The sequence below is a fragment of the Hirundo rustica genome, chromosome 6 (genome assembly GCF_015227805.2).
Source record: "Hirundo rustica isolate bHirRus1 chromosome 6, bHirRus1.pri.v3, whole genome shotgun sequence".
Taxonomy (NCBI): Eukaryota; Metazoa; Chordata; class Aves; order Passeriformes; family Hirundinidae; genus Hirundo; species Hirundo rustica.
Genome location: NC_053455.1, coordinates 58,767,153 through 58,792,250, shown reverse-complemented (window position 1 = coordinate 58,792,250; position 25,098 = coordinate 58,767,153). Strand labels below are relative to the sequence as shown.

The 25,098-nt window shown below is 44.6% G+C and overlaps 1 protein-coding gene across 7 annotated transcripts in view; it reads right to left on the bottom strand.

Annotated features, from left to right (window-relative positions):
* Positions 1-25,098, bottom strand: part of BUB1B (BUB1 mitotic checkpoint serine/threonine kinase B) — a 31,082-nt gene that overhangs the window by 4,330 nt on the left and 1,654 nt on the right. For 6 of the 7 annotated variants that reach the window (XM_040066302.1, XM_040066301.1, XM_040066303.2 and 3 more), the window contains 24 exons: positions 22,855-22,949; positions 21,630-21,714; positions 21,127-21,238; positions 20,364-20,650; positions 18,099-18,260; positions 17,694-17,753; positions 17,324-17,468; positions 16,369-16,565; positions 16,110-16,288; positions 15,798-15,991; positions 13,089-13,183; positions 11,156-11,382; positions 10,767-10,879; positions 10,159-10,256; positions 9,832-9,884; positions 9,463-9,547; positions 8,960-9,071; positions 8,197-8,483; positions 7,133-7,314; positions 5,011-5,157; positions 4,738-4,853; positions 4,306-4,467; positions 3,447-3,589; positions 269-440 (listed from right to left, as the gene is read on the bottom strand). In XM_040066302.1, the coding sequence (XP_039922236.1) occupies positions 269-440; positions 3,447-3,589; positions 4,306-4,467; positions 4,738-4,853; positions 5,011-5,157; positions 7,133-7,314; positions 8,197-8,483; positions 8,960-9,071; positions 9,463-9,547; positions 9,832-9,884; positions 10,159-10,256; positions 10,767-10,879; positions 11,156-11,382; positions 13,089-13,183; positions 15,798-15,991; positions 16,110-16,288; positions 16,369-16,565; positions 17,324-17,468; positions 17,694-17,753; positions 18,099-18,241 (2,910 nt within the window). In that variant the 5' untranslated portion in view covers positions 18,242-18,260; positions 20,364-20,650; positions 21,127-21,238; positions 21,630-21,714; positions 22,855-22,949. Of the gene's footprint in view, positions 1-268; positions 441-3,446; positions 3,590-4,305; positions 4,468-4,737; positions 4,854-5,010; positions 5,158-7,132; positions 7,315-8,196; positions 8,484-8,959; positions 9,072-9,462; positions 9,548-9,831; positions 9,885-10,158; positions 10,257-10,766; positions 10,880-11,155; positions 11,383-13,088; positions 13,184-15,797; positions 15,992-16,109; positions 16,289-16,368; positions 16,566-17,323; positions 17,469-17,693; positions 17,754-18,098; positions 18,261-19,549; positions 19,657-20,363; positions 20,651-21,126; positions 21,239-21,629; positions 21,715-22,854; positions 22,950-25,098 lie in introns of those variants that run through there. The other variant, XM_040066305.1, reaches the window with a different exon arrangement.

The following is a 25,098-nucleotide window of genomic DNA, read 5'->3' as shown; positions in this document are numbered from 1 at the left end:
TCTTCCAGAGACCTGTTAAGCAAGAAAACTTCAAAAGGTAAAATTCTGTTTTCATTGTGGGTTTCTAAATAAATACAGTAGCTACAATCACTGAACAGCACTGCTAATCCTTACACTTAATGCCAAGTATTCCACCGGACGCAAAATTCTCTTTTATTCAGTATTTATTGATCAGAGCTTTCCATAGCACTTGTAAATGTTAACTTAGGAAAATGGGTTTTGTTAAGGAAACACAGAAATTAAGATGTCCTACTAAATACAGACTCACCTGATAGGGAAGAGAACTTTCTGCCAGAAGCTGTTGTCCGTGAGGGGTCTGAGCTGTGGGAAAGTTGTAGGGCAAGCTGACTCGAGGCAGTACCCTCAAATCCAGACTGTGAGAGAAATCCACCATCTTCAGAGCATTTGGCACCTCCTCGTCAGAAAACGCATCACAGATCCTGAGCAGAGGAAGCACATGAAGCAGAGGACGATCCCACAAACTTTTTCTTTCTTTTAGAATTAAATTTAACAGCGCAGTGAAGGTAAGTCTTAGCCATGTCACTGCTCCCCTCTGATGGCTGCTGTCAGAATTACTGCTGCAAAGCTGCCCTGGATGGCAAGGGCTCACAGCTTAGGGATGATACTGCTGTCGCCACAGTAAGCAATAGGAAACAATAAAGGGTTGAGGATGATGCTATTTTTGTATTTGTCACAGTTATCACAAACAAAGTTTGTGGACTGTGGGAACAGTGTGATGCCTTTTCACTGGTCCTGAAATTATGAGCCAGACACAGGTGATAAAAAGGTTCCTTATGGATCCTTGTAAGGATCCTTATGGTGCACGACACACCAGATGAAAAGTGCCAAAGATGCGCACACAAAGCAGACAATTTTTATATGTTTAGCAAGTTAGCATAACTGACAAGAATCCCTAATTAGAGAGATAGTTGATGAGGTAATTCCCCCCTGGTTCTACCCTTTTCTGAACAACCCCCCTCAGATAGGAATTAACTTTGTTTATGAAAAGGTGTCTTGAAGAGCTGGTTATCAACCTTGGCTCTCAGAGAGCCTAACCATGGACCCCGAGGCTTGGAACCACTGGGGAATTTATTTTGTCTTTCTGTCTAATAGAGTAGGTAAAATGCAATAATAGGCTACAGAGCTACAAATATACGTAAGTAAAGAACATAGAGAACAGACAGAAGCGAAAAGGCAAGATTCCATTTGGCATCAGGGTAAGGTTTTGCACTTCTCCCTCTCCTTCTAAATCTCTGAATACTTGACACAAAAAGTAATGAAGTTCAATAACACTTTCATAAACTTTTCCTAGAGGACAAACAGCAGGGGCAGAGAGGAGTATCTCTATCAACTGCCAAGCCAACAATATCCACACATCACAGCTCTCACTACTACTCTTCTTACATACTTGTATGCTATGAGCTTATTTTCTAACTTATACTGTGCACTTGTCCTTTTGCCATCTGAAAAACCCCAAACCATTCTCTTAACTTCTTGGCAGTTGTTTGGTTTGTATTTGCCACAGAGAAATCCAGCAGGAGGTATCCAAGTCCATCAAGCCACTATTAGATCAGTGACACCCAAAATAGGACACAGCACCCTAAGGGATGCGCAAGACAAACCATTGTAGGATATGAAGAAAATATTAGAGTTTGCATAGTACAGGTATGTAATTTATAAATAATCGTGTAAATAAGTTATTAATAAAATATTCATAAAGAAATTAAAATATATTGGGAACATGCATGTTGTATGACAGTAGGCTCAAAGTAAATTTAAATTTAATAGCTATTTTTAACATACCAGTGATAACTAAAAACAGCCCCAGGGAATTTATGTAATGGAATTATATCTGATTCATTAGACATTCTGGTTACTGGCTTCCCACTGATGCCTTAAGTTTTTAGCTTTTATGCGTTCTTCATGTATTTGTAGCTTTGCAGATTGTTAAATGACTCAGTGGAACTTCGAGAACTTTTCCAGCTTTCCTTCCCACAGTGAACAGGCACTTATTGACACATCCCTCAGTTTTGTTATGACTTGCCTGTTACCTCTCCAAGGCCATTTTATTTTGCACCACCTAAGCACTGGCAAGATAAAGGCAGGGGAGGAGGGCAGAAGGCAGGGAGGAGATGACCAATCCAACTGCTCCTCTCATTGGACAATATTGGCCAGATATTCCCATGGCCCAGTTGTGAGGATCAAATCCTGAGCACTGCTTTTTGCCATATTCTGTACCTGAAGGCTTCCAAGTAAAGGTTGGTTTTCACATTATCATTCTAACATGGTCAGGAAAAGTTTGTGTTCTGCTTCCAGGCATCACCACACTAAGCTCACAGATCACATTCCAAGGGATACGTGACTTTGTTAATATAACACGGGAAAGAGCTTAAAGAAGAAAATTAGGTCTATCATTAAGGTACAAGCTGGACTGCAGAGGAAGCTGAATACTTTGTTCAGGGTATCTGGATATTCCAGTCCCACCTGTCTTATGCCTTCTAATTCCCTGGGTTTCAGATATGTAAAGCAGGTTACAAACCATATTGAGTTAGTGGACCAGAACCTTGGTAAACTTAAAAGCACAGGTAACAGCAAAACCATTTTGTTGAGTATAAGTCTTGCAATGTCAATGTATACTATTTCTACAAGAAGGTTTATTCATAAATTGTTTTCACTCCTATCAGAATACACTGGAGCCTAAAAAACCTGGAGTGCAGAATCAGGCCTGTTTTGCCAGTGGGCAGGTTCAGCACAAGAGGCAGAGAAACTAACACAAGGAATAGTGTAATTTTCTATAATGCAAGACTGTAAAGAATAGTACAAGGAGAAGCTCAGAAATGCACCTCACCATTGCTACCAAAGATTGCTTACAGTGATTAAGATCCAGCACCAGTTACACCCTAAGGCTTCAGCATCCTCTAGAGCTACACAGCAGCCGGGGAGGTCCTGTCCCAGCCAAGCACTGGAGAGCCCCTCCCAGAACTGGGAATTCCTATGGGTATATCCGCCCACAGGCAAAGAGGCTGGGACAGCTTGGGCAGCAGGCAATAAACAAGCTCACACCACTTCCAGTGCAGGAAGATCTGGGGTCAGCCTCCTCCTGGGCTCCTCCCAAAGCCTGCTCGGGGCTCAGGGAGCAACCCAGGGCATTGCCTTTGCTTCTGCACCCCCAAACCCAGGTGTGGCCTTATCTGGTTTATAATACAGGAAGGTGAATACATGTTTCGACAGTAAGTGGATACATAGATCATCCTGCTAATGATTCCCTGTTAACGAGTGGATGCAAATATAACATTTGGTTGGAAGGTTCATCTAGAGGTCAGCTTTGGCTCAGGGCCTGTTGTTCAGGCCTCAGTACAGCAGCTCAAAGGGAGAAGTTACAGCAGCACGGGAACTGTAGCTGAAATGACTGTACTGTACCCTGCCATATCCAAAGGCAGACAAACCTGTCTCCCAGAAACAACACCTCTGGTCTCAGATCTCCATGGACAATCTCTGCTTTGTGCAGCTTCTCTACCATATGTAGAAGATCGTGAACAACCAAGAAGAGGATTTCCTTTGTGATGAATTTACGGTCACAGAGAACATCCTGAAAAGAGAATAAACATTTATCTCTGTACCCTTCTGCCTTAGATTAGGTGAAATATTTATAGCTCACCTTTTATTTCATTATTCATCTGCACAGAGGTAACAGTCTCACCATAAACTCAGTATAATCAGATTTTGCCCATTATCAGCCCAGACTGAATTACGAGAACCGTAAGCTCTTAGGAAACATTATTATTCAGAATTGGACAAAAGATCAGGAGGGGGAAATTGAACTGAAATCACTATTAAATCACTATTGAATTTCAGCCCTATTTGTATGCAACAATTCAAAATGCACTTATAAGACTTCCAGTGTGAATCATTCAGCAAGACATTAATTGCTATGACCTTGCTGTAGCTGACTGGAATGTATTGAAAAGAGATCAAGTTAAACAACAGCTTTAGATGCAAATCTTGCTGTGGAATAACATGTGGCTCTTGGCTCCAGTCCTTTATGACTCACAAAGACAGAAAATGTGAAAAATCGGTTCAAGATTGTCTCTGAGAAGCACATGAATCTATGAATTAGGAAACCAACCCAACGGAGACATTAACAGACAGCCCTGACTTGTACACACATAAAGAACAGAGCATGTGTGTTGCAGGATTAAACAGGAGCAGCTCTTCAGCAAGGAGTGTAACACCACTCCAAACCCACTACTGGCACCCAAGCAGGAGTCTGGACCCTCCAATTGTCCTTGGTCTGTCCGTACTGACCCTGAGCGTGAAGCAGTTTGTATCCTTGTGCACAATGGCACAGCCATCCTGGTACAGGTAACAGCTGCAGTTCTCACTGAAGCTCTGGTCAAAGTCAGAATCCAAACGCTTCTGTAACTCAAGGGTGATATAAAAATCCCAAGGCACAGGCTGGGAATACACCTACAAGAAGGTACGTAAGAAGAACATTTATTTTTGGAATAAAGTGAATAATCGCTCATTTTCATATTTTTCCCATCCTCTTTTTTACCCCCCCCTCCCACTTGACCAAGATGTTTTTCACAGTCAGAAACTTTTAATCTAGATCCACAACCAGGAAGAGGACTTGAAGCAGCAAACTTTGTGCATGGAATTCAGAATTTAAGAGTTTATCTTAATGGGTGAGATTTTACCAGTTCACACTTCCTGTACAATAACCATCATATGCGTTACCTTTACTGCATATCCCTTAGCATCCCACTGGAAAATGCATCCAGTTGGAATGGCAAAAAACATCTTGTATTCTTCATTGTTCCAATATTCCATTTTGATGCAGTAAGTCTCATTTCCTGTGTTGAAAGTTTACATTCATAAGTTGTCATAGTTAAGAGCTGTTCCCAAGTCATTCCCCACCTGCACCACACAAAACTAAGAGAGTGAAGATGAACCATAATTCAAACCCATAAGAACACAAACTCTGCACTGCAGAGGGTCTGGAATACCTACCCAGCTCGACATCTTTCTCAACCTCCATGTGAGGCAGAGCTCCAGTCTCCAAGTGAAAATCTGGAGAAGCAACCAGTGATGATAGCATTGGATCTAAAAGCTTTTTACGCTGTTCAGGGCTCCATGGGAACTGAGTCACATCATCCTCTAAGAAAACAAACAACAGGAAGAGATGAGCTGAAATTGTGTTAACTCTCTGCAACTTAGTTATATCTGTCAGTAAAAGTAACCTGGATACTGGAAACTTTCAATTCTGATTTACTTTTCATCTCTTAGCAAGTCAACTCATCTCTTTCCAATAGCTCTGAGAAGTCAATGTGATTCTTTGTCCTTAAAACTGCCTTACAGACTTTTATCAGGAGGTATCGAGGGTTCTACTGTAGCATCATGATATCTTTCACAAGAGACAAAGCTCTGAATTAATTTCAGCCACAGCAGAATTCAAACTCATTCTGCAAATCAACACTCCTTTTTAAAATCTATGCCCAGAGCAAGTGATTAGCTTGGGGTTTTTACATTATGGGGTTTAGGGGAATGTAGTCCTTTGATTACAGCAGAGGTTTTATGTAAGAAAATGAAAACAAAGTTGGACTCCAAGTCTGCTGCTCACTGCAATGTTAAGAATCTAATGGCTTTTATCTCCTGGAAGACACCTGTAGGACTGGACTTATTTTCCTTCATAACAGAACATAAGGTCATTCAATAGATGAGTTGATCTGTAAAAACCAAGGTAGCCTCAAGTGTTTACTCTGCTTGATCATTTGAGATAAAACACAAGAACAAGATGGCCTCTACTGCCTTCTCCCAAATGCCAAGTGCTTGTAATGGGGGAGAACATTTTAAACCTACACAGTACACACTATCTACAGTTATCCACACTTATTTGAAAAGCATTGCAGTCAGGAAGCAATTCTGTGAAAGATTCAGGAAACTGTAGGCTGGAGGCTACAATGTGTTCCAAGCTTTTGCCATCACAAACTAGAAAATTTACTGGCATATTTTACAGGAATAAACTGACAGACACCTGAAATAATTTTTATCCTTTACACAGATTAAGAATTACTACATCCAGGGTGAGAGCTGCAGTTCAAGGGAGATGTGCAGAGATGAAGAAACAAAGCAACTGAAAAGATCCAAAGTTTAAGAAAGGACCACTAAAACATCTGAACGAATGCATTCTTTTTTTTATGAGATTTTTCATCTTGCTCTAAAGTTTAGCACATATGATAAAAACAAGACAAAGCTCCATCCAAAACATCCCAGCTATTTCAGTGATATCATTTCTAATTGTACTTTCATTCCAAGTCCCAAGCATGCTTCATTATAAAATAGTCTCCAGGCACATAAGAACATAACTCTCCAGTGTAGATACACTGAATTTTCAAATGCACAATTCTAATAAAGCACCATAAACCAAAATCAAAAGAGTTAAACACCTTTAACACCATCATCCAACACACTTCTAATTCCACAGCCCAGATTTTGAAGGCTTTGTGTGACCATTTCTGTTCTAACTGTAATCTAAATATTTAGAACAGAGAGAAACAAGGGCCTTTAACTAGAAGAAAAATAAGCAAAGAAATTGACTATTTAAGTACCAGTACTGTTTTCCCTCAATAAGAATAAGAAGGATACTGTGAAGCAGCACAACAGTTTACAGCATAGCTAAAATGCAGATTTAAACCAAAATTATGCAACTTGCACTAGACTCCAAACTCATATTCATCCCTTCCAAAGCAGTAGCTTATCAGTACATCAGGAGACACACACTATGATTACAGAGAAAAAACAAAGACAAGCCAAAACAAAGCTATCTTAGAAGTTATTACTGCCATCCAGTCCAAATTTTTAATTTTGGTATTTGACTTCATTACTCCTGCAGACTGCCTGCTTTACTACCCTAAGTAACTTCTGTCACCTTAATATTGACATGATTTGGATGCTGACAAGCATCCTGTACTGCACCTCACTGCTGCTTCAGACAAGGGAGACAAGTACAGTCACAAGTCACAGTAATGGGATAGACACAAAGCATAGGGGGACACAGGAAGGACAGAGAAATCCCCACGTTTAGTAACAGCTGCAAGTTTTTGTTGTGAGTGAAATTCGGGTTAGTACTGACCAGAAACGTTTCCACCTCCGGAATCAATACCCACTTCAGCAGGTAAGCTCTGAGCCAGCTCCAGTTTGTCACTGATATGCAGGTATTTAATAGCAGACATTTGTGTGACAGAGGACAGAGAACCTCCTGAGACCGAAGAACCTGACGAGCGAGTATCTTCCAGGCTTGCTTCCATGATTGGGCTGTAAATAAAGCCATCAACTACTCAGACTCCCCAAAGATACAAGTTGTAGATAATGTCAACCCAGGGACTAGGAGAGGCTACTGTGCACACAGAGATTTAATTAGCATCAAGAAATACTTTTCCATCCCTAGCAGAAAGCCAGAGGTCATGTCACAGCCTCATTTCAGTTTGGATGATTGATTATACTCAGAATCTTCTCTTCCACCAAATTTGACTGCTCTGATAAAACAGAAGACATCCTGAATATTTTTCAGGCCCTTTGATATAAAATGTCAGTGCTTTCAAAGCAGTGAAGGGTTGGGTGAGAAGTATCTCCTCCTAATTATAATCAGCACGGTTTTCAAGGAAACTCCTGAGTAAAAAACACCTTCAGCATGGTATACTTGTTTACATCAAAGAGCCAGCAAATCCAATCCAGCTCTAGATTAATAGGCTCCCATAGAACAAATGCTGAGTCTTCACAATGACAGAAAGGTTTTTCTTCTCACCAGCTTTTTTATTCTGTAGAAGAACTAGACTAGAAACACTAAACAAATCTTATATAGTAAAAATAAGTGCAGAAGCCTATGAGTATAAAAGAGGAGGTGATTCTGCTTTTCATGTTTGATAACGAAGACAGAATGTATTTATTAATTTCTCAACAAGTTATTTGGTTAAAAAAACCTTGTACTTAAGTCCCACAGCAGTAATGCTGAAAAGCCAGGTGGGCTCTCTCTTAACCTCTTCAATCTGCTCAAGGCAAAGTGGACTCTGAGCTAAAGACATGGCTCTCTCCAGGATATCCTGGGCTTGTCACAAACACTCCTTCCTTAGCAACACCAAAACCACAACATGAAACACGTGCAGGGGAAGGGCCTTAAGGTCCTTTCCCATTGATTACCTCAGTTTTTTTACACTGAGAGATTCAGTGAATGCTCCTTCACACACAGGCGTCTCCTGACTCAGAGGCGCGCTCTTGGATTCCGGACTATCTTCCTTCAGCTCACTGGGACAGAAAGCGGGAGCTGGCACTCTCTGAGCCACCACGCCGTGGAAGGGCGTTGAGGCCAGGTGGGCAGCCCTGTTGAAGTCACACGTGTCCTCTGGGTTGGCACAAAGGCTCTTGTTCTTGTAGGAGCCTGACACAATGGCATCCTCGCTCAAACGCTCAATTCCAGTCAGCTCATCCTGAAAGAACAAAGAAAAGGCACTGAAAGAAGGCAGATTTCACGGCAAATTTACCTTTAGTTAGAAGCTGAGCATTTCCCTTTCTTCCACTCCGCCCCTTTCCAACATGAGTAGGACATTCAGTCTTCATGAATTCTACTCATCACAGAATCCCAGAACGGTCTGGGTTGGAAGGGACCTTAAAGACCATCGACTCCCACTCCCTCACCATGGGCAGGGACACCTTCACTAGTCCAGGCTGCTCCAAGCCCCATCCAGCCTGGCCTGGAACACTTCCAGGGATGAGGCAGCCACAGCCACAACAAGATATTTCCAGTCTAATCTCATCAGCACCCCGATCCACTGCTGCCATGGCAGGCAGCAGTTCAGAATCCTTGCTCTGTACACGTGATGCCAGCCCAGCCAAGCTGACTCAGTCTGACAGCAGCACAGGCTGCACTGACAGGACAGGAAATCTGCCTGAACTGTTCCCTTACACAGGCCCCTGCTGCTCCTGCTGCTGCGCTTTCCTTGGCACTCAGAGAATCCACAGGCTCACGAACAGAGAGAGGGCGACGGGCACTTTTCTGGCTGCCATCTGCTGAACAGCTAAGAAGAAATTACAGTCAGTTACACATTTCGTAGAGCAGCTTCCCATCTCCAGCAAATTCCTCTCAGGCACTGAACTCTAGGGATAATTTCAATCAACGAGTTTCTACTACAGAACTAGCAGAAAGCAATAGATACAGCCCTCCAGAATGAAGGAAGTTTACAGAGCAGCTTAAACAGTTCTAGGCTGAAGATGAAGAACAGGAGAGTATTTCCTCATCACAGAGTCTTTGAATAAATTAAGTAATTGAATAAAAAATACCAACATAAAACAAGACAAAACACACACCCCACACACCCTTGCAAAAAACAGTTATTTCAGCTGCTACAGCAAGGGCTTTGATGCTTCCGTTATCCTTCCCTCTGAAATGTAGGTCTAACATAAATCTACCTTGTATTCTGATTTGTCAAAGTAGAGGATTCATCAAATATAGAGAAAAATGGAGCAGCAGCCGGTGGGGGAAGCAGGCCTACATCTGAAAAGAAAAACAAGAGGCTCTGTCATATCCACAGTTCTTCCAAAATAGCACATCCAACACTGCTTAAAATAGTTAATAGCCAGTCCTAAAAGTACAGCTCCTAACAGGAAGTTACAGAGCTGGCATATAGAGAATCCCATTTAAAAAGGCTTGGTTTTGTCACATTAATGAACCATCCGTTTATCACCACATCAGGTGAGCTAACTTGTTGGGTTTATACTATGCTTTAGAATTTGTATGTTTCTCTGCAAGACTGCCCTCATTTCTCTGTTTATCCTTACCCTCAGAACAAGACAGTTTATGGAGTTGAGCATCTTCATAGACATGGAATTCACTGTGAACAAGATAAAACAAACACATTTGCATTCTACAGACCTTCACAAAACATAAGTAGATTATGTAAAAAAGGCAAGCCAAGCTGACAAATGCTACTTGCAAGAAGTTAAGATCCCACAGACAAATAATCAAACTTATAGAGAAAGAGCACAGATCCAGTTCACAGGCTGATGCCAAAGCTATATTTCGTTCTACCTGAGAAAACAGGCTGCTAGTGATCCATGTCACTAGTTGTACCTACAAAGCCTCACAAGTGTTCTCCCCTCTGTTACCTTTGTGTCTGTGGCTGTTTCTCCCCATGTTCTTTCATGCTGGAAAGAGTAAGTCCTTGCATTTCCAAAGGTGTGAAAGCTCCCATTACCTCCGCTGCCTGTGGAAACAAAGCTGCATTTCAGTTCTACAGTGACTGAATTGCAAGCCAGGCAAAGAGGTTCCAAAAACATGGAGATAATCCCATGAAGTCATTAAAACCCTGATAGAGAATGGTTGCCTTTAGTCACTTATTTGTGCTTAGCTTACCTGCATGAAGTCCACTGTTATTGCACAGTGTAGTTAAAAGGCATAATTTGCTCTTTGCAACCATATTTATACTTTCATAGGAGATTTTAGTTACCCTGCAACTGTTAAGGACTTAAGTAAGCAGATAGGTAGCTTACAAAGTCACAATTCTGTTTCATTATTTAAAATACTTACTATAAAAGCTTTGTTTTGGAAACAGGGAAGGAAGGGAGAGAGGATATACTTTACCAGTGAAGAATCCTTTCAAAAGAAGTTTAAGGTGTGTTAGAAGACTATCAGAAATGCTTCCTTTCGGCTTCCTTGGGAACTTTTATTTAAAATTGCAGCTACTTGGAAAAGAACAGTGAAACGAGGACAGTACCTGTTCATGTGGTTGTTGCTGTTTGTCATCTTCTTTCTTCTTTAATTTCTTTTCCAGCTCCTCAATTTTCCTTTGTATTTCTTCCTTCTTCCGTTCTATGGCTTGTATTTCGTCTAAGGAAAAGATACCTCTAAGGCCCAATGCCTACCTCACATACAATCGGTGGCTGCAGCCTAAATTGTCAAGGGGCCAAAATGTCAGGTGGTCTTTCCCTGCCCCACAGCTTCCAGGTAAAGCTGTTGAATGTGTTACTGTCTCTGTGCCTCACAGCAATTAAACAACCATTGCAATAGAAAAAGAGAAGCAGCTGCAATCACAGACAGAAGCAAATACAATTTTATGATGCCATCTGCAAGGCCTTACTTGCTCCAGCCTACTTTGGAACATACCTTCATCTTTCTTTTTTGCTTTCTTCCTGTAGATTTCAGCTCTGATCTCTTCAAAAGAGAATTCATCAACTCCAGCATAAACTTTCTCTTTGCAGTACATCACCATCTCTTTCTTTGCCTGAGCATCCTGCTGCTGATGCTGCACTCGCTGCAGCGGGTCCTCCCGCTCCTCAGGTTTGCGAGTACTTAACACACTGTTTATGCTGGGCTCAATTTTGCAGGGAGTCCTGAAAAACCAGGAATTTATTACTTGGGCTTTGTGAACTTCACTGTAGCACAGAAAAGCAGGCACAGGAGACAACAGGGCTAATTTCAGAACCTGGTTTTGGAGTAATGTAAAGACATTCTGTTCTGTGCTTAGAACAAAATGTACAAGAAAATTGGAACAAGTAACGCCAAAGGCCACCATACTATTCAGAATTGTGTGATAACTAAAAACAAACAACAAAACACAAATCCAACCTAAAGTGTTTATAAGGTCCAGTCAAAAGCAAATAAAATTCTTACGATGCCTAAACTGCCGTGCATCCTGAAGCAGGATCTGCTCAATTTCGTTCCATTGACCTGACTGACAACTCCCTAAACTCTGAAAGAAAAGTGACTTAAAAATGGAAACTTTTGGGCCAGATGAAACCTACATGCTAATTTCAGGAGAGAAGAAGCAACACTGATACCAACACCAGCAATCCAGCTGACTTCAGCTGGATAAACTCACTCCTGGGCGTGATCAAGAGCCAAACAAGGGCTCCATATGTGTGTGGTTTAAAAGCTTTATTGTGGGAGTGATGGGATCAATACCAAGATCACAACAGGGGTCTTCTGCCACGAACCATGGATGACAGCTGATCGCATGATTTGCATCAGTTTCAGCATAACACTTCCACATTCGGCAGGTGACTAAGCTATCATGAGAAAACGGACCCAAAGACAGGAAAAAACCCCAAAATTTACTTATAAGATTTCAACTACATAATCTAAACCTACATAGCAAGCCTCTGCCCAAGTCACTTGGGGGTAACTTAGCCTGCTGCTCAGTTCTACCCAATCCTGCCCTCGCCCTGGTATGAAAAGCTGCTGCCCTCAGTGAGTAACAAATCTTCATCCAAGAGACCAGCATGCCAAGACATTTACTGATGTGGCAACACTGACTTTCAGGAGAAAGAAACGGTCTTACAGTCTAAACCACGGCATAGCCGAGGTCAGGGCCATTCTGCAGCCCAAGGCAATCTGTGCTGCTCTCCACCTCTCAGCATTCCCTGATCCCAGGCAATTCAGACCGATGGGAACTGTCAGTAACACCAAACAGGCTGTGCCACTCCTCTCTCAGAAGGAGCCTGTCCATTCCCTGGCCATCAGCAGCCACAGAAAGGTAGAGCAACCTTGCAAAACATTGCCTTTCCCTCTGCACTAACTAAACCACCCCATCTCCTGGGATGCATCAGCATTTCAGGGAGAGCTGGACAAACAGCACACTCCCCCCTCCACCACCTAAGCAACACTGTTGGCATGGCAACCCTGATAGCTTATTTCAGAAAAGAACTCCAGATATGCTGAGCACAGAGTTGCCAAGACACAAAAAAACAGCCACAAGTCAGCCTCAATTTGGGGCTGCTTCACAGCACACAGCACCCTAAGACAGGTAGCTTGTGCTTTCGAGTAAACACACCGAGTTAAGCCATTAAACTAATTAGCACATACAAATATGATCTAGGCTCCCACATCAGGAGCAGCACTGAACACTTGCCGTGTCCTCATGCAACCTCAGCTGAAGCCTCTGTCATCAAGATGCAGCACTAATTGCTTCCAGGCTGACAGATTTTTCAATTCCTGTAGCTCAAGAGGCTTAAGGACTTGGCAAAACAAGTCCCAGTTTTAGGAAGCACCTTTGAGAATCCCAAATGCAGTCCCCCCCCCTCTCAGACCCAGCACTCACATCATTTGTGGCTGAGCTGACTCCTCCACATAGGGGGTGAAACTGGGCAGAGGCTGGGGCACTTCCACGCCAGAGCTCACAGTGCTGCGAGGGCGCTGCGGGAGGAAAGGAAACATTAACAACTTCAGGATTCATTGCAGTCTGTGCACCCCCTGCACTCTGCATCTCCCTTTCCCTCATCTTCTGCTCATTTCGAGGCTTTCTCATCTAGAAAATTAAACTTGATGGAGACTTTTCCAAGAGGAATTCCTTCTGACACAGTCACAGCCCAACAGCCGAGCACCGGCACCTAAAAGCAAGGCAGGTTCTTGCTGCGTGTCCTGACCAGCCCCTGCTATTCTGAGGGAATGGTTTATACACATTGTGGGATGTATATATGTACACACACATACACATTATCCTGGCCAGGCTGGCTATTCCACCTGCTCCTCGTTTTACACAGCCAAGATTGCACAAATCTATGATCATATTCATTCTCCTGCCCACCAACTGCCTCCAGACTTGGGCTTGGGTTGTATTTTTTTCTGTTCTCCCATCAGAGGCCATTTCAGCACCACAAAAATCCCTTAACAGTTTCCAAGGACCATTAGTAAAGGGAAGAGGCGGAATTTAGCCTGACAATGCACTAGTCTCCTCTGCCTATTTCAATTCCCTGGGACTCTTCAGCACACAAAAAGTTACATTGAGGGAATACTTCACAAACTCTCTCCTCTTTTCTATCTGTTCCCAAACTGCTTCCTGAGGCATTTGAAACCAGCAGGAAGAGAAACCTCTTCTTCTCTATGCAGGTTTTACAAGGTCAGAGCATTCACCAAGGGTTATTCTTGCACTGCCCTTCAGTGGAGTGGAATTGAACACCCTCACCTCTTCTGCCAGACGCAGGATGTTCTCTTTAATTAACTCTAAGAAATTTCATTAAGAGAGGAGCAGAGACTACTCTAAGGGCAGACATGAAAAGAAATGTGGAAGCATTCAGAGATGAGAATGAATGTTTTAAGCAGCACAAAGAGACTGGTAAAAGAAATTTTATATTGACAACTCTTCCTCACTCTTCTCAGCTATATGACACCTGTGATTTAATTAACTTTTCCATTCAGTTAATCAAACAGCTCCCTGTATGAAAGGAATGGCACTGGAGTTGCCCTAAGTGTTAGCCTGCTTCCATCCCTCCCTCATTCCAGTTTTTGTGACCAAGCTTCACTTAGAAAAACATCCCTATTGAGAAGATGTAAGTATTCACATTATCTTGATGCCTCAAGGTTTTCACTTTTATGTGCTCTTCACATATTTGTGGTTCTGTAGACAGTTAAATGCCTCAGTGGAACTTCCAGTTCTCTCCCACAGGGAACACGCACTTATTGACACATCCCTCAGTTTTGTTATGTCTTGCCTGTTACCTCTCCAAGGCCATTTCATTTTGCACCATCTAAGCACAGGCAAGATAAACGTAGGGGAGCAGGGCAGAAGCCAGGGAAATGACCAATCCAGCTGCTCCTCTCATTGGACAATATTGGCCAGATATTCCCATGGCCCAGTTGTGAGGATCAAATCCTGAGCACTGCTTTTTTGCCACATTCTGTACCTGAAGGCTTCCAATTAGAGGTTTGCTTTTACATTATCAGTCTAACGTGGTCAGGAAAAGGTTGTGTTCTACTTCCAGGCATCAATCTCAGGGCTTTCTATTCTTTTCTCAGCTACCAAGAACATGGCAACACTGGGGGTTATCTGAGCACCTGTGAAACAAAACTGATCTCACAAGATTGATTCCCTTCAGACAAGGTCTTGCATCACTTCTCTACAATAGTTTAAACACCTGTAGCACAGCTGCTTCTTTTGATGCTTAGTTTAAGCCATTGGAAGGTACTTTCTGTCATCCTATTGCCAGGATAAATATTCCATTGATACAGCACTTGGATTCTTTTGATCTCTGCTCTTCTGTTTTCCTCACAAGCACTTCAAAACAAGACCTGCAGACTGCTGTACATGCCTTCTTTGCACAAGACAGACAACAAGTTCTTCATTCAGGTTTGTATTTTTCAATAGAACTTAATTCTCATGGTTTTTTTCTTAAAGATTTATCTAATGCCTGGCTTCTCTCCCCTTCTTGGCTAAGGTTTTCCCTCTTATATTCTTTTTCTGCCCTCCAAACACTTCAGCAGGCCACCTCTGCCAATTCTTCTCCTTAGCAAGGATTTTCTTTTCTTGATCTTAAAGCTCCACACGGTTTTTTTTTTTTTTAATCATTATTCCATCAATATCAGCCTGCTAAACTTGAACAGGGTATGCATGGCCAGGGACTCTTTAGAAGGAGAGCAACCACTCACAAGGGCCTGGAGTGACAGGACAAGAGGGAAGGGCCTTAAGCCAAAGGAGGGTTGCTTGGGATGAGATATTGGGAAGAAATTCTTTTCTGGGAGGAAGAGGCCCTGGCACAGATTAGCCACTGAAGCCGTGGCTGCCCCAGCCCTGCAGGTGTCCAAGGCCAGGTTGGATGGGGCTTGGAACACCTGGGCTAGTGGAAGGTGAAACCGGATGATCTGTAAGATTCCTCCCAACCCAAACAATTTCACAATTCCATGATTAAATCTGTATTTCCAATAGACACAAACCACAGGAAAGGGAGAAAGACTCAACTTTGTTTCAACAATCAGAAGTCATCAACTTACACACACCTCCCTTTCTTTTCCCTCTCCTTTTGAGCCTCCTTACCCTGCCAGAGTTCCACGGTCCTGCGCTGAGTTCATTCTCCTTGGCCTTGGGAACTGGAGGTGCTGGCCATGACTGTGCTGTAAGCGTGGCAATCTCAGGTCCAGACACAGAATTTTCATCAAACACAGCAAAACTCGGAGCATTTGGAAGCTGCTGAGAAGTCTGAGGTTGGCAGCTTCTGTTTGGGTTCATGACTATAAGCAAGAAGATTTATGTCAATTGACCTTCAACTGTCACATTCAATTGCAAATCTCACCTTAAAGAGATGAAACCACCCCAATACCAGGTAGTTTTAGCTCTTGAATGTAGTACCTTTAACTGCATCTCCCACACGACTAATGGGGGCTCTCACTTTCTTCTTCCCTCTGCCTTTGAGGTCTGCCAGAGAACTTCTCTGAGGCTCTGCAATTTCCAGCAATCCCATATTGTCTCCATCAGAATTTTCCTCAAGTGCCAGTAGTGCCTGCCGGGAAACACGGGCCTGAAACTGCCTAGAAAACAAACATTGGAGAAGTCAGCATAACCTTCCCTAGGGCATGAACCCAGGGAAGCACCCAAGTTCCTCCCTTACTTGTGATGAGCCTGGAGTTTGTCCAAAGGCTCAGCCTTGCGCTGGAGCCCTTCCTGGAATATCAGATCTGCTTTCCTGAAGCTGCCCCTGGCCTCGAGCGCCTCTGCCCAGGTGATGTAGAGTAGGGCCAGCGTGGTGCCAATCTCCTGGCTGCACAGGTAACTGTACAAATCCAAGGGCTCATTGCAGCAATCACCCTGAAACGACCCAAGTGTGTCTGTAATCACACGGCACTGCAGAGGGGCCCCAGTCAAAATCTGCATTTCGATGCCTCCAGCAAGACCCCAATGATTTCAATACAGGTGTGACAGGAGCAGCTCTAAGGCCAGTACAGAGAATTTTATCATTTTTTATTTGAGTGTGAAGTAATTCAATGACTGAATTACACTATATTAATATTCCTAAGAATTAACAGTTATTTTAGCTTCAGATGAAGTATAGAACATTCCTTGCCAGTTTTGGAGCTGGTAATCACTCAGCAAGCAACAGCTGGGGAAAAGCTGCTTTGAAAAGGAACAGACAACAAATATTACAGCAATGGAGAGACAGAGCAGGACCAGAACACGCTTAGCTTGCTTTAGAGTGTAAAAGGATGGGGACAGAAGACAGCTAGAAGCTAAAATATCTGGTACGACAGATATATTTTAGATGTTGTATCTTTAAATCACTTCTCTTTCTCCTTAAATAAATATTTGACCTCTGTTTATTTAAGGCAGCTTTTCCAAAACGAAAACTTCTAGACTTTGGAGTTGTCCAAAGTGAACAACCCTAAAAACTGGTCTGGAAATGAGAAGAACTCAAGATTAAAGTGTTTGCAGAAAAATACATCTAATGGATGCACTCGTTGTACAACACTGTCTGACTCTTGTCACCAGAATCAGCTTAGCTGTGTGCAGGCAACATGACAAGGTGCCAAGGAAAATCAGCACCCAAGAGAGGTTCCCAAAACACTCACAAACTTGAGCCAGAGATTCAGATAGCGAGGGTCTTTGTAGTATCGCTGCTGCCCGTGGAGGGCTCTCACTGCCCTTTCCAGAACTGCTGCCAGGTTGCCATCCTTGCCACCCCCGGGGAAGGCCTGCTCAGTCCACTTGATGTACCTAGAGACAGAATGTGTTCAGTGTGAGTCAGTTCTTAATAAGCATCTGTAAAATATAAAGAGATTAAGAAAAATAGGCATAACATTGGAACACAATAGAATATTTAAAAACTATTATAGAACTTAGCTTTCAATGAGTTTCTTATTAAATTAGAATGTGTTTCCCTTGCTTTTACAAGGATATCTGACCTTTCAACACTCTTTTCTGAAATAAAGGGAAACTTACCGCTCCCACACGTCCAGAGGGTCATCTCCAGAGTAAAATCGTATTTCTGCTTCAAACTCCCTACAACATAGCATCATTCATCCAATAAATACATGTTTATCACAGTAAATTTATCTAGTATATTACAAACAAAGAGTTAATTATTTATTAAAAAGCACAGCCAAACCTCCCTAGTGTTTGCTGATTAAATGCTGCATTGCAAACCTAAGAAGTTGAAGTCTGTGCTACACAATACCCACAATCAGTAGTTCTAAAATCCTAGAGTGTGGTAATAATACAGGCATAGTTACTAAACTTCTTTTACGCCTTTTTTAATGCTTATGAGATTAGTACAGTTAAAGAAGACATTGATTAAATGAGGAAGAAGGAAAATAAGGGGAAAGGAGCTGTTATAACATCACTTACTGTTTTTTCAGCTGCACAGCAGTGTGGCTGGAACAGTCCTGTTGAGCCAGTGCCTCTTGCAAGCTGGACATCACCCGGCCGTGCCTGAGGGGCTGCACATTCTCCTTGCTCAGCTCCCACTCGTGGCCATCCTCCTCGGACATGACCACCTCTCCCTTAATCCTGCATTAACAAGAAATGGAGAGCTGTAAGGCTGGGTATTGACCGGAAACATGACAGAGCCAGCTTTCATCAGCCCATTCACTCCGAATTTTCTGTGCAGCCACAACACACCACTTTGATACCAAACATTTAGAGGGATTTGGGGGTTTGATTCCCCTCTACGGCAAATACATGAAAAAAGAGCCCATCCAGACAATGAAAAGCCGCAAGCAACCAACGTCCGCAGCAAAAGCCACTAAGTAAGTTTAAACCACCTCCCTCCTCAGTGATTGCTCCTTTGCCTGCCCCGACATCCCCCCACCCTCCCCACAGCGGCTGCCGACGGGCGCGCTCCGGCCACAGGGAGCCTCAGCCAGGCTTAGTCGGGACCCTCTGGTCCTTCCCCACTTAGACGAAAGCTGCAGCGGGCGGGGGGCACAGCCCAGCCTCCACCCCTGCCGGGGGACAGCGGCGGGGACTCCCCGCTGCCACCGAGGGGAGGCGAGGCTGCTGCTTCCCCGGGACGCACCGCCCCAAGCCGGGACCGGGCAGCCCCAGCGCCGTGCCGGCCAGAAAAATACGTCTCAGAGTACCAGAGCTGCGAGCGCCAAGTACCTTCTATCCTAAAGCCTCCCACAGCGCCTCCGCCCTACACACCCCACAGCCCTCACGGACCCCCACAGCCCCTCAGCCGCACGCACCTCACACCTTACAGCCCCTCACAGACCCCACACAGCCCCTCACAGACCCCCCGAGACACCCAGAGCCCCACACACCGCACAAACTGCAGCCCTTCAGGGATCTCCGAGCGCCCCTCAGCCGCGTGCCCCTCACGAATCCCGCAGCATTCAGTCCCGCGCACCTCACAGCTTACATCCCCCACAAGTCCTACACACACCTCACGGCTTCTCAGCCCCACAGGGATCCCACAGCCCCTCAGGGAGCCCCGAACGCCTCTCAAGGACCCCACAACCATCAGCTCCACGCACCTCACAGCATCCAAAGGCCACCTCAGTCCATTATGGACCCCACAACCATCAACCCTGAGCGCCTCTCAGCCCCTCACGGACCCCACAGTCCCCCCCAGATCCTCGAGGGCCCGCCAGGGCCATCAGCCCCTCACACAGCCTCCTCAGCCCCACAGGCGCGCGCGCCCCTCACGGACCCCACAACCCTCAGCCGCCGCGCACCTCTCACCGCACAGCGCCTCATCCCTCACCCACTCACGGACACCACAGCACCTGAGGCCGCCTTAGCCCCTTACACCGCGGGCGGCCCCATTCCCACGAACCCCTCCCAGCCGGACATACCGCACACAGCTCGCAGCGGCGCGAGCCGCCCGGACCGACACAGAAGCGCAGCAGCTCAAAAGCCGTAACGGCAGCGCCGCCTCAGAATTCAAACCGCTCCCACCTCCCCATTGGCCGCGCCCCGCTCCACCTGATTAGCGACGTCCTGCGTCACCCCGGGGCATCACGGGAAATGTAGTTTTCCCCTACACCCACGGCGGCGCGGAAAAACTGCGCTCGTAGTTAATATCATCTGAAAGGCATAGTCCTGCTCCTGCTCGCGTGTGTTCCCGTCCTTTCCTTCTGTTAACTGCTGGCACCTGCTGATTCTCCACCTTATTTCTCTGGCTAAAATTCGTCCCTGAGGGGCTCAGGTGACAATAACTTCTGCTTTAGTGTCACAGAAAACCTAACCTTTCTGGTACTTCAGAAAAAGAAATAGTTTGACACTCCCAAAAGCGGCTCCCTGAAGTGTAAGGCTCAGTTAATATGATCTCAGTGCCATTAATGACCTTCTCCCTACAAGTATAAAAGAGGAGGTGATTCTGCTTTTCATGTTTGATAACGAAGACAGAATGTATTTATTAATTTCTCAACAAGTTTTTTGGTTAAAAAAAACCTTGTACTTAAGTCCCACACCAGTAATGCTGAAAAGCCAGGTGGGCTCTCTCTTACCTCTTCAATCTGCTCAAGGCAAAGTGGACCCTGAGCTAAAGACATGGCTCTCTCCAGGATATCCTGGGCTTGTCACAAACACTCCTTCCTTAGCAACACCAAAACCACAACATGAAACACGTGCAGGGGAAGGGCCTTAAGGTCCTTTCCCATTGATTACCTCAGTTTTTTTACACTGAGAGATTCAGTGAATGCTCCTTCACACACAGGCGTCTCCTGACTCAGAGGCGCGCTCTTGGATTCCGGACTATCTTCCTTCAGCTCACTGGGACAGAAAGCGGGAGCTGGCACTCTCTGAGCCACCACGCCGTGGAAGGGCGTTGAGGCCAGGTGGGCAGCCCTGTTGAAGTCACACGTGTCCTCTGGGTTGGCACAAAGGCTCTTGTTCTTGTAGGAGCCTGACACAATGGCATCCTCGCTCAAACGCTCAATTCCAGTCAGCTCATCCTGAAAGAACAAAGAAAAGGCACTGAAAGAAGGCAGATTTCACGGCAAATTTACCTTTAGTTAGAAGCTGAGCATTTCCCTTTCTTCCACTCCGCCCCTTTCCAACATGAGTAGGACATTCAGTCTTCATGAATTCTACTCATCACAGAATCCCAGAACGGTCTGGGTTGGAAGGGACCTTAAAGACCATCGACTCCCACTCCCTCACCATGGGCAGGGACACCTTCACTAGTCCAGGCTGCTCCAAGCCCCATCCAGCCTGGCCTGGAACACTTCCAGGGATGAGGCAGCCACAGCCACAACAAGATATTTCCAGTCTAATCTCATCAGCACCCCGATCCACTGCTGCCATGGCAGGCAGCAGTTCAGAATCCTTGCTCTGTACACGTGATGCCAGCCCAGCCAAGCTGACTCAGTCTGACAGCAGCACAGGCTGCACCGACAGGACAGGAAATCTGCCTGAACTGTTCCCTTACACAGGCCCCTGCTGCTCCTGCTGCTGCGCTTTCCTTGGCACTCAGAGAATCCACAGGCTCACGAACAGAGAGAGGGCGACGGGCACTTTTCTGGCTGCCATCTGCTGAACAGCTAAGAAGAAATTACAGTCAGTTACACATTTAGTAGAGCAGCTTCCCATCTCCAGCAAATTCCTCTCAGGCACTGAACTCTAGGGATAATTTCAATCAACGAGTTTCTACTACAGAACTAGCAGAAAGCAATAGATACAGCCCTCCAGAATGAAGGAAGTTTACAGAGCAGCTTAAACAGTTCTAGGTTGAAGATGAAGAACAGGAGAGTATTTCCTCATCACAGAGTCTTTGAAAAAATTAAGTAATTGAATAAAAAATACCAACATAAAACAAAACAAAACACACACCCCACACACCCTTGCAAAAAACAGTTATTTCAGCTGCTACAGCAAGGGCTTTGATGCTTCCGTTTTCCTTCTCTCTGAAATGTAGGTCTAACATAAATCTACCTTGTATTCTGATTTGTCAAAGTAGAGGATTCATCAAATATAGAGAAAAATGGAGCAGCAGCCGGTGGGGGAAGCAGGCCTACATCTGAAAAGAAAAACAAGAGGCTCTGTCATATCCACAGTTCTTCCAAAATAGCACATCCAACACTGCTTAAAATAGGTAATAGCCAGTCCTAAAAGTAATGTTCCTAGCAGGGGGCCATCATACAATGAAGAAATTGATTCAAAGACAGGAAAAAAAAAAGACTCAAGATTTCAACTACATAATCTAAACCTACATAGCAAGCCTCTGCCCAAGTCACTTGGGGGTAACTTAGCCTGCTGTTCAGTTCTACCCACTCCTGCCCTCACCCTGGTATGAAAAGCTGCGGCCCTCAGTGAGTAACAAATCTTCATCCAAGAGACCAGCATGTCAAGACATTTACTGATGTGGCAACACTGACTTTCAGGAGAAAGAAACAGTCTTACAGTCTAAACCACGGCATAGCCGAGGTCAGGGCCATTCTGCAGCCCAAGGCAATCTGTGCTGCTCTCCACCTCTCAGCATTCCCTGATCCCAGGCAATTCAGACCGATGGGAACTGTCAGTAACACCAAACAGGCCGTGCCACTCCTCTCTTAGAAGGAGCCTGTCCATTCCCTGGCCATCAGCAGCCACAGAAAGGTAGAGCAACCTTGCAAAACATTGCCTTTCCCTCTGCTCTAACTAAACCACCCCATCTCCTGGGATGCATCAGCATTTCAGGGAGAGCTGGACAAACAGCACACTCCCCCCTCCACCACCTAAGCAACACTGTTGGCATGGCAACCCTGATAGCTTATTTCAGAAAAGAACTCCAGATATGCTGAGCACAGAGTTGCCAAGACACAAAAAAACAGCCACAAGTCAGCCTCAATTTGGGGCTGCTTCACAGCACACAGCACCCTAAGACAGGTAGCTTGTGCTTTCGAGTAAACACACCGAGTTAAGCCATTAAACTAATTAGCACATACAAATATGATCTAGGCTCCCACATCAGGAGCAGCACTGAACACTTGCCGTGTCCTCATGCAACCTCAGCTGAAGCCTCTGTCATCAAGATGCAGCACTAATTGCTTCCAGGCTGACAGATTTTTCAATTCCTGTAGCTCAAGAGGCTTAAGGACTTGGCAAAACAAGTCCCAGTTTTAGGAAGCACCTTTGAGAATCCCAAATGCAGTCCCCCCCTCTCAGACCCAGCACTCACATCATTTGTGGCTGAGCTGACTCCTCCACATAGGGGGTGAAACTGGGCAGAGGCTGGGGCACTTCCACGCCAGAGCTCACAGTGCTGCGAGGGCGCTGCGGGAGGAAAGGAAACATTAACAACTTCAGGATTCACTGCAGTCTGCGCACCCCCTGCACTCTGCATCTCCCTTTCCCTCATCTTCTGCTCATTTCGAGGCTTTCTCATCTAGAAAATTAAACTTGATGGGGACTTTTCCAAGAGGAATTCCTTCTGACACAGTCACAGCCCAACAGCCGAGCACCGGCACCTAAAAGCAAGGCAGGTTCTTCCTGCGTGTCCTGACCAGCCCCTGCTATTCTGAGGGAATGGTTTATACACACTGTGGGATAGATACATATATATATACACATACACATTATCCTGGCCAGGCTGGCTATTCCACCTGATCCTCGTTTTACACAGCCAAGATTGCACAAATCTATGATCATATTCATTCTCCTGCCCACCAACTGCCTCCAGACTTGGGCTTGGGTTGTATTTTTTTCTGTTCTCCCATCAGAGGCCATTTCAGCACCACAAAAATCCCTTAACAGCTTCCAAGGACCATTAGTAAAGGGAAGAGGTGGAATTTAGCCTGACAATGCACTACTCTCCTCTGCCTATTTCAATTCCCTGGGACTCTTCAGCACACAAAAAGTTACATTGAGGGAATACTTCACAAACTCTCTCCTCTTTTCCATCTGTTCCCAAACTGCTTCCTGAGGCATTTGAAACCAGCAGGAAGAGAAACCTCTTCTTCTCTATGCAGGTTTTACAAGGTCAGAGCATTCACCAAGGGTTATTCTTGCACTGCCCTTCAGTGGAGTGGAATTGAACACCCTCACCTCTTCTGCCAGATGCAGGATGTTCTCTTTAATTAACTCTAAGAAATTTCATTAAGAGAGGAGCAGAGACTACTCTAAGGGCAGACATGAAAAGAAATGTGGAAGCATTCAGAGATGAGAATGAATGTTTTAAGCAGCACAAAGAGACTGGTAAAAGAAATTTTATATTGACAACTCCTCCTCACTCTTCTCAGCTATATGACACCTGTGATTTAATTAACTTTTCCATTCAGTTAATCAAACAGCTCCCTGTATGAAAGGAATGGCCCTGACGTTGCCCTAAGTGTTAGCCTGCTTCCATCCCTCCCTCATTCCAGTTTTTGTGACCAAGCTTCACTTACAACAACATCCCTATTGAGAAGATGTAAGTATTCACATTATCTTGATGCCTCAAGGTTTTCGCTTTTATGTGTTCTTCACGTATTTGTGGTTCTGTAGACAGTTAAACGCCTCAGTGGAACTTCCAGTTCTCTCCCACAGGGAACACGCACTTATTGACACATCCCTCAGTTTTGTTATGTCTTGCCTGTTACCTCTCCAAGGCCATTTTATTTTGCACCATCTAAGCACAGGCAAGATAAACGTAGGGGAGCAGGGCAGAAGCCAGGGAAATGACCAATCCAGCTGCTCCTCTCATTGGACAATATTGGCCAGATATTCCCATGGCCCAGTTGTGAGGATCAAATCCTGAGCACTGCTTTTTGCCATATTCTGTACCTGAAGGCTTCCAAGTAAAGGTTGGTTTTTACATTATCATTCTAACGTGGTCAGGAAAAGGTTGTGTTCTACTTCCAGGCATCAATCTCAGGGCTTTCTATTCTTCTTTTCTCAGCTACCAAGAACATGGCAACACTGGGGTTGCCTAAGCACCTATGAAACAAACCTGAATGAAGAACTTGTTGTCTGTCTTGTGCAAAGAAGGCATGTACAGCAGTCTGCAGGTCTTGTTTTGAAGTGCTTGTGAGGAAAACAGAAGAGCGGAGATCAAAAGAATCCAAGTGCTGTATCAATGGAATATTTATCCTGGCAATAGGATGACAGAAAGTACCTTCCAATGGCTTAAACTAAGCATCAAAAGAAGCAGCTGTGCTACAGGTGTTTAAACTATTGTAGAGAAGTGATGCAAGACCTTGTCTGAAGGGAATCAATCTTGTGAGATCAGTTTTGTTTCACAGGTGCTCAGATAACCCCCAGTGTTGCCATGATCTTGGTAGCTGAGAAAAGAAGAATAGAAAGCCCTGAGATTGATGCCTGGTAGTAGAACACAAACTTTTCCTGACCCCGTTAGACTGATAATGTAAAAGCAAACCTCTAATTGAAAGCCTTCAGAATACATACATACAGAATATGGCAAAAAAGCAGTGCTCAGGATTTGATC